This window comes from Malania oleifera, chromosome 9 (assembly GCF_029873635.1).
Source record: "Malania oleifera isolate guangnan ecotype guangnan chromosome 9, ASM2987363v1, whole genome shotgun sequence".
In the NCBI taxonomy this organism is placed as follows: domain Eukaryota; kingdom Viridiplantae; phylum Streptophyta; class Magnoliopsida; order Santalales; family Ximeniaceae; genus Malania; species Malania oleifera.
The window spans coordinates 3590550-3600000 of NC_080425.1; the positions used below are offsets into that span (position 1 = coordinate 3590550).

The 9451-nt window shown below is 35.0% G+C and overlaps 1 protein-coding gene across 2 annotated transcripts in view; it reads left to right on the forward strand.

Annotated features, from left to right (window-relative positions):
- The first annotated feature begins 1078 nt into the window (after positions 1 to 1078).
- Positions 1079 to 9451, forward strand: part of LOC131164502 ((S)-ureidoglycine aminohydrolase) — a 25224-nt gene continuing 16851 nt past the window's right edge. The window contains exons 1-6 of one of the 2 annotated variants that reach the window (XM_058121753.1): positions 1079 to 1311; positions 1405 to 1536; positions 2081 to 2168; positions 2250 to 2326; positions 3078 to 3117; positions 3381 to 3447. In XM_058121753.1, coding sequence (XP_057977736.1) covers positions 1275 to 1311; positions 1405 to 1536; positions 2081 to 2168; positions 2250 to 2326; positions 3078 to 3117; positions 3381 to 3447 — 441 coding nt within the window. In that variant the 5' untranslated portion in view covers positions 1079 to 1274. The remainder of the gene's footprint in view (positions 1312 to 1404; positions 1537 to 2080; positions 2169 to 2249; positions 2327 to 3077; positions 3118 to 3380; positions 3448 to 9451) is intronic. The other variant, XM_058121754.1, reaches the window with a different exon arrangement.

The following is a 9451-nucleotide window of genomic DNA, read 5'->3' on the forward strand; positions in this document are numbered from 1 at the left end:
ACCTGAAATTCCCCAAAATTCCTTGACTCTCGGTATCTTCTTGTCAACAAGACACATGTACTTCGTTGACGAGACCTAAAGGGACATTCATCGACGAAGACCTAGAGGGACATTCGTCAACGAAGACCATTGATTCGTCGACGAACTCCTGCCGATCCCCCTTTTTCCCTTTTCCTTCTATTTCATTTATTTTCTTTTATTACTTTCATTAATTAAATTTTCCGGGTCTCTACAATTTTACGTATTGATTTCCATTAGTTACCAAAATATTGATAACCACAATTGGCCACTTGAACCCAATGCCGACAATACAAAAAATATTTTGTCAAAAAATCAACTTCACAAAGTAATAAAATGCTTTAAAATGCTAAATATTAATTGTTAAGTAGATTATTGAGTATTCAAGATCATTAAGATAGATATATATTTCTATATTAATTATATTCTATTTGAGAGTAGTGCAATATGTTTTTTTTTATAATTTTATAATTTTTGACCTTTACAACTATACTTTGGAGCCTTTATTGGAAGAACTATATATTGAAGTGCTAACAAGATTATGAGAAAGAAGGGATGACTAGGGGGGAAAAAAAAGGCTAAGGTGCATGTATAAAAATATAAAGAACATCATTGTTAGTCATTAACTCTCTCATTCACGATACAACTATTTCTCTCTTATGTTAACACTATTAGACATTCCTACTAATCTTTCTTAAGGCATATGGGTTCGAATCGTTGTGGAAATTTTTGACAATATCAACCAGCGCAATAAGTTGAAGCAACTGCATAAAATAGGTTTTGACTAAATGATCAAAATTCAAATTTTTTGAGTTAGGACTTTTCATTTAAAATAATATCTTGATATTTAAGGGAAGAAGGATAAAGAAATGAGTTTATTATCTCGGTAGATTAATCGAGTGTTTAAAAATCCTTAAATATCATCATTTTTAAAGAATAGTATTGAGTTTAAATTCAAACAAATTTAAATTATAAATTTTAAATTTAGATTGAAATAAATTTAAATAAAATTTTTCATCACATTTTATCCCAATTCAATGAAACTACAAATCAAAGACGTTATATTGTCAAAGACGATCTTATATTCTACTTCAAAGAATACTCACTTCACACTCACCGGTCGCTTCCCACTCCGTCTTATCCCTTCACGAAGAACGCGCGCAGAGGAGAAGCTGGATTGAGGAGGGAGCTAGTGAAGCAGAGCAGACCCTGACATTGGCCGCAAATCTCAAGCCACTGTAGCCCTCCCTCTCAAAATGCCGCTTTCCCCTCTCTTATCCATCATTCTCAGTAGTTACTTTTCATTTTCACTCTCTGTCTCCATTTATGCACCTCTGTATGTATGTATAGAAGAGTTATGGAGTTTCTTCCGTTTGGACTCTCCAGGTCTGCTGCTGAAATCCGTAATTGCCGGAGATGGCTTCTGCTCGGCGCCTTCTGTTATCGCCGCCGGTTCCAACTCCCGACCTCTCTATTCCAAAGTCACGGATCCCACTCTTTCTCCTTCTCATCTCGAGGGTCAGCTATCTTGACTTCTATTGCTTTGATACGGTGATGCAAACCCTCACTTCTCTGTTTGGTTCCCAATAAAGTTCAGGGAAATGAGGGGAAGGAACGGAAAACAAAATTTCATAAATTGTGCTATCTGTGGCGGTATTGAGAGAGTGAAAATCAACTCTTCAAAGCCAACTAGTTGTACTAGAATCAGTTCGGTCGAAAATTCCACGCCTTGGGTTTTAACGCTTTCATCCATTTCCAATTAATCCAACATCCGCTTTAGAAAAATTTAGGCTGCATAATTCTTGTTATACATGGTTTCTTCAATATGACACTTGGTTGCTAACTTTGAAATTTGCATGACGCCGTTCAGTTGCTGAGAAACGGGATAAAAGTCCAGGATAAATGTGAACTTATAATTTAGTAGGTTTTATTTATTTATTTGGTGGGAGGGGGGGGGGGGAGTTTGGGTTGTTGAAGTTTCATTTAGTCGTTTGCAAAATTAAAGCAGAAAGCACTATACAGATATGATGATTGGAAGTTTAATTGGGTCATTTTGTGGCAGACTTGCCAGGCTTCACCCGCAGTGTGTACGCAAGAGATCATGCTTTAATTACACCTGAAAGTCATGTATTCAGTCCTTTACCTGACTGGTATGCTCAATTTAACATTTTTATTTCATTTTAGAAAAGGGATAATCCTTGTTTACTCTGCGCTTTGAATTGCTTCAACAGGATCAATACACTGGGGGCGTATTTAATCACACCAGCAATGGGCTCCCACTTTGCAATGTATCTGGTGAAGATGCAAGGTTTGGTTAAGTTGGAACTGTTGGTTGTTCTGTTGCATTTAAGAGTTTTGACATGGGTCTGGTGTTTAATGACAGATGTGTTTATGTTTGTCAACACCTTGGTTGGGTCATTTATTTCTCTTTTCCCATTTCAAGTAAAATGACATTGTCACCCATGTTGTCGTTATTCATTATAGTTCTGGTCATTGCTCAACCGACCGTTATGCTTTATTTTGGGTTTTGAAATTTGAATGTAAATAATTGTCTTTATTGATATAAAATAGCCCACCCATGCCCTGCCAAATGATTGACTTATTATTTCTATTTGGTTGAAAAAACTTACTTATGTGGCTCCTTACTGCTGATATCTGGTATTTGTGTCTCAGACATCTAGAATAAGACCATGAATGATAGTGCCAGCACTAAACTTGGTTATTTAGTTAGATATTTTGTCTTTTACATTGTTTCCACGTGTATTTAGTAATCAATGATGCTTTGCCTGTTATGTTCTGGCAACTGGGTTGGTAGGACCCTACTCTCTTTTGGAGTCTATTATAATATATTGATAAAAGGGATGGATTGCTAAGTAATACTGCAATTTGTGATTGTGAATATTGAACAAGTTTATGCATTTTCTCCACGATTCTTGCATGCTAGGATTGTAAATTGTGTGATTTGGTCTTGTTGCATTTATGTTTGCACCACTGCTACTTATGTTTGGGTATTCATTGTTTTGTCCCTATTCTTAATGATTTGTGCTTTACCTGTGCAGAGAATTCGATATCTGGGCTTCCTCCACATGATGTTGAGAGGTGTTGTTTGTTTTTTTTTTTGTTTCGGTGCTTCTATTGTTTAGTCTTAGTTATCTAGTGTGTGCACGTGTATTTTGAGAAGTAAATGTCAAAAGTGTAAGTGGTTCCAAGTTGGTGCCAACTGCCACCAAGTACAAGATTTCACTTACAATACAAAAAAAAGTCTAAATGGGATGGACCTGTAAACTGTTTGTCTGAAAAACTGGATTTATCCTCCATTTGTTTACCTACTTGTCATTTCTGTTTTATTTTCACTGGATCAGGTTTGTATTCGTGGTTCAGGGTACTGTGACATTCACTAATGCAACCGGCATTAGCGGCAAGCTGGTGGTAAGAGCTTGTCTGTGAACTGTGTCACATATGGGGCTGCTGGTCTTTATTTATTATTTCTCAAAATATGAATATATTTTATGTTGTGGCTACTCTTAAGTGTGTAGGGAAATTTGAAAACTCTCAAGCACAATAATCCTAGGTGAGTTTATCACCACTACATTGATACACATTCGCATGTTACACCTTTATATGTTGTTTGACTTGTTTGCTCGACTATGAGAAAGAGATGATAGTTAGTTCACTTGTTGGAATATTTATTTAGTGCGACTAGAATATGATAGGATGAGGAAGAAGGAGGAAAATGAAACATTCTCTTTTCCTTTTGAATGAATACTAGCAAAGTATTTTGGAGTTAGCATTCCTAGTAGGTTGGAGCATTGACTTAAATCATGCCTAGTTTGTAACAAATCACCAAAGTTACATTTGGTGCATGCAATGCTATGCTAGGGAATACAACAACACAACAACAAAACCAAGCCTTAAGCTCCACTAGGTGGGGGTCGGCTATATAAATCCTTTTCCGCCAATTTATGTGATCATGGACTATTTCTTTTGATAGATTCTGGGATATTAAATCCTTACTCACTATCTCTTTTCCAGTTATTTTAGATTTACCCCTGCCCCTTCTACTGTCCCCCACAGTAACTAACTCACTTTTCCTCATTGGCGCACTATAGGGCCTACTTTGCAAGTGTCTATACCATCTGAGTTGTCCCTCCCTTATCTTATCTTCAATAGGAGTTACACTTAACTTATCGCTAATACGTTCATTCCTTAATTTATCTTTCAATGTTATACCACTCATCCATCTAAGCATTCTCATCTCGGCAACTTTTACTTTTTGGATATTCTGTTTCTTTCGTCGCCCAACATTTTGATCCATATAGCATAGCTGGTCTTATAGCCGTCCTATAAAACTTCCCTTTTAATTTTAAGGGTATTTTACGATCACAAAGCACACTTGAAGCACTTCTCCATTTTACCCAACTTGCTTTAACTCTATGCATTACGTCATCCTCAATTTCTCTTTCAACTTGCTTAATAGATCCAAGGCACCGAAATCTACAAGTGCTATTTATTTCTCCATCATCAAGTTAAACTTTGTCTCCAATATTCCTCCTACCATTACTAAAATTACATTTCATTTATTCTGTCTTATTTCTACTTATCCTAAAGCCTCTAGATTCCAAAGCTTCTCTCCATAATTCGAACTCAACCTCTACTCCGTCCTTAGTTTCATCAATTAATACAATATCATCTACAAACAACATACACCATGGAACCTCCTTTTGAATATGCTTAGTCTGTTGTTCGATCACTAAAGCAAAAAGATGAGGACTCAAAGCAGATCCTTGATGTACACCTATGGTGATTGGAAATTCTCTAGTTTCTCCATCTATAGTCCTTACACTAGTCATTACTCCATCGTACATATCCTTAATGACATCAGTATACTTACAATATACACCTTTTTTTGTAAAACCCACCATAGAACTTCCCTAGGTATCCTATCATATGCTTTCTCTAGGTCAATAAATATCATATGCAAGTCCCTCTTCTTTTCCCTAAACTTTTCCATTAATCTTATTGAAAGATATATAGCTTCCGTGGTTGATCTCCCAGGCATAAAATCAAATTGATTTTCTGAGACCTTCGTTTCTAACCTTAATCTTTGTTCAACTACCCTTTCCCATAGTTTCATCGTATGACTCATAAGTTTAATTCCACTATAGTTATTACAATTTTGAATATTTCCTATATTTTTGTATATAGGTATTAAAGTGTTTTCCTCCATTCATCTGACATTTTCTTAGTTTTTATAATTGTATTAAATAAATTAGTTAACCATATAATTCCGTTATCACCTAAGCATTTCCAAACTTCAATTGGGATGTAATATGGTCCTATAGCTTTCCCCTTTTTCATCTTTTTTAGTGCAAACTTAACTTCGTTAACTTTAATTTTACGAATAAATCTCATATTTTTAGTCTTTTCCTTATTTGACAATTCTAGGTTTAAGCCTTCTATTTGGTTTTTATTAAACAACTTACTAAAGTAACTTCACCATCTTTCTTTAATGTCTTCGTCCTTAACCAAGACAATATCATCCTCACTTTTTATACATTTTATATTTCCCAAGTCCTTACTCTTCCTTGCTCTAGCTTTAGCAAATTTAAATATATCTCTTTCCCCTTATTTTGTATCTAATATATCATACAAACTATTAAATGATCTGTATTTAGCTTCACTAACAACATTTTTTGCATTTTTTCGCCTCCTTATACTTTTCAAAGTTATCCCTCTTTCTACATTTTTGCCACGTTTTATACCAAATTTTTTTTGTCTTTACGACTTTTTGTACATCTTTATCCCACCACCAACTTTCTTTGCTATTTGATAATCTTCCCCTTGGTTCACCTAAAATATCTTTTGCTATCTTTTTAATAGAGCTAGCTAAACTACTCCAAAGAGTATTTGTATCTATCCCATCCTCTATAGTACAATCCCATCTTTGATCATTTTATCTTTTAATTTTATTATATTTTCTCCTTTTAGGTTCCACCACCTAGTTCTCTTACACTGGTTTATTTGATCATTTTTCTTCTATTTTTTAATACATATATCTAACACTAAGACTCTATATTGCGTGGTTAGACTTTCACTTGGAATAACTTTACAATCTTTACATGATAAACGATCTACCATCCTAGTTAAAAAAAAATCTATTTGACTTCTATTTTGTCTACTTTTAAAGGTTATTAAGTGTTATTCTCTCTTCTTAAAGCAAGTATTCATTATACTAAAATCATATGACATAGCGAAGTCTAAGATCATCTCCCCAGGCTTATTTTTGTTTCCATATCCATGTCCTCTATGTATCCTCTCATAGTTTTTATTATCCCTTCCAACGTGTCCATTCTGATATCCTCATATAAATATTTTCTTTGTCCCAGGTATGCCTTGTATAATACTATTCATATCTTCCCAAAATTGTCTCTTAAGATTTTCTGCTAAGCTGACTTGAGGAGCATAAACACTAATGATATTTACTATCTCTTGTCCTAATACCATCTTGATTTTTATAATTCTATCCCCTACTCTATTTACATCAACAACGCTATTTTTAAGTTTTTGTCTATAATAATTCCTATTCCATTCTTATGTTTTTCTTTTCCAGTGTACCAAAATTTAAATATCGATTTATCAATTTCTCTAGCTTTCTTCCCCACCCACTTAGTTTCTTGAAAGCAAATTATATTAATTCTTCTTTTGATTACTGTGTTCACAATTTCCATGCTTTTACCCATAAGTGTCCCTTTATTCCAAGTTGCTAATCTAATCCTAGTTTCCTGAATTAACTTCTTTACAATGATATGTGAGGGAATGAAATAGAAATTTTATATGAATATATTAATTTAAAAAATGTTATTTATGGAAAAAGTTTGTGTTATTCCATCTGATGTGGAGTAGTATCCCATGGTGAAATATGGGAATAGTCTTTCATTGTCTATTCATGTTCTAGACTAATAGAAAATTTTGCACAATCATTTGCTTTATGACATTTTTCTTTTATAAGCTATTATATCCCTAGTTCCTTGTACGATGACCATGTTATTTCTAATCTATTCATTTAGTGAATCAAGCATAACCTAAATCTTGTTAGTTTTGTCAATAAGACCTCTTGGAAATGTTATCATACATGATATAAGGCTTAATGTTATGCTTTTTCTTTTAATTATGAGAAAACACATTATTTGCAATTTGTAGAGTTTCAAGAAAACATGATATAAGGATTATTGAAAATATAATTAGATTGATGGGTCAAAGTTCTTCACGACATTTTGGGCTTATGTTCCAAACATGATGTGGGGGTAGCCTAGGCGCAATGGTAAACTTGTCGCTGTGTGACCTGGAGGTCATGGGTTCGAGGCGTGGAAACTGCCTCTTGCAAAAAATGCAAGGTAAGACTGCGTATATAGACCCATTGTGGTCTGTCCCTTCCCTGAATCCCGCATATGCTGGAGCTTTGCGCACTGGGCTCCAAACATGATGTGAAGTGTGATATACTTGCAATCCTAAATTTTCTCCATGGCATGATGTTGTAGTCACTTGGGCTTTCCTAAGCTGGTACCCTGCTGAGAAACCTGCCCAGAAAATTGATTTATATAATTACCTCTTTATGCTACTCAGTCCCAAAGTGCAATCCCAAATGATTATGGTGATTGCAAGTCAACATATATATTTTTTTCTATAAACAAAAAATTGTATTAAAGGAAGAAATGAGCATGAGAAAGAAGCTGGAAAAAGGAAAGAACTAGGGAGAAAAAGATCTCCTCCCATTACAAAAGGGAAGCAACTAATCAAAGAGAAAGTAAATGCATGACAAAAATCCAATGGATTAATGCCAAGTAACCCTGCTGCAAGTCTTCCAAAGAAGCACGATGAAAGAATCCATTTCCAAGCACCAAAGGGACACAAGGGAGACTACTATTCTCCAAAGCACACTACTAGAAGTGGCTACAATTTTAAAAATTCTAGCATCTCTTTCCAACCACACGCACAAAATAATAGCCAGAACATTATATTGCTGCAAAACTTTCCTCTCTTTCCTCTTACCAAAACCTCCAAATATAATAATACAAAAACACTTCAAAGAAGCTAGGCACGCACTAGTTTTTACCAAATATCCCAAACAAATTATTCCAAAAAGTCCAAGAGAAGCAGTAATGTGAAAAAACAATTGAAAGGTTATTGCCTAAGATTGTGCAAATTGGAGGAGAAGGATTCATGTTGTTGACTCCATCTAGTTGGGCTTAAGGCTTAGTTGTTGTTGTTGTTGCCTAAACCAAAGTACACAAACACGGGGAGATATGGCCTTGTTAGGTCTTCACTTCTGAAGTAAATCATTAGTATTGATTTTCTCAAGGATAGCAATTCAAGAAAAGGCCTTGATCTTTGAAGGCTTTAGCTTTGATTTGAGAATAAAGGAAAAAGGTCTAACATTAGGGTCATGGATCAAATGAGAAAAGTAACATTTGAACGAGAAATGCCCAGAAGAAGACGACTCGAAACACGTTTACCATTACCCAACTCGTCATGAAATGAATCGAGCACGATAGTCAATGAAGCAAGCTCATTAGTTTTTCTCTCATTGAGATTTCTCCCAAAATGAAAATCCCTAGATTGGTCATAACAACAACAACAACAAGAAGAAGCCTTAAGTCTCCTAGGTGGGGAAAATTTCAGAATTGGCCATCCTGTTGCAAAATTGAAAGAATTGAGTCTTGCCTTGCTTGTACCCTTAGCATTACTTGTCTATTTTTAGAATTATTTTGGATGTCATTAGTAAGCTGGAGAAAGTAATTATAGATTCCCTTTGGTTTGGTGTTGGGGGTAAGATGGATCATTTGGTTAGCTGGGATGCGGTGTGTAGTTCTAAATCAGAGGGAGGCTTGGTTCTTGGCTAAATGGCTTTGGCGGTTCCCCTTAGAGGCTGCCTCTCTTTGCCATAAAGTCATTAAAAGTAAGTTTGGATTGTAGAGAAATGGTTGGGGTACTAACTTGGGATTAAGATGTTCATTAGAGAGTCCGTAGAGGTTTGTTAGTAAGATTTATCCCCTTTTTATTCCTCATACTAAAATTTGAGCCTCGAGGATTCTCTTATTGGTTTGTGGGAAGATATCTGGATGGGCAATGTTGCCTTTGTCTGCCTCTTTTCCTCGTCTTATTGATTCACTTTAGGGCATAATGTAGTTATTTCTTCTTAATGATGAGGAGGCAGATGAGCTTGCGTCTTTATTGTTGGTTTTGGATAATTGTTGTGTTTCCTTTGGTTCAAATATTTGGTATCAGGCATTGGATTCTTCTTGGGTTTATTCTTGCAAATCTTTTTGTGATTTTTTGATTAGTGTGAATTTTTTGAAGGCCAAAGTTCCCCCCAAAATTAAGGTTTTTATTTGGTTGGTTGTGTTTAATAGGGTTAATACTAATAACATGTTTC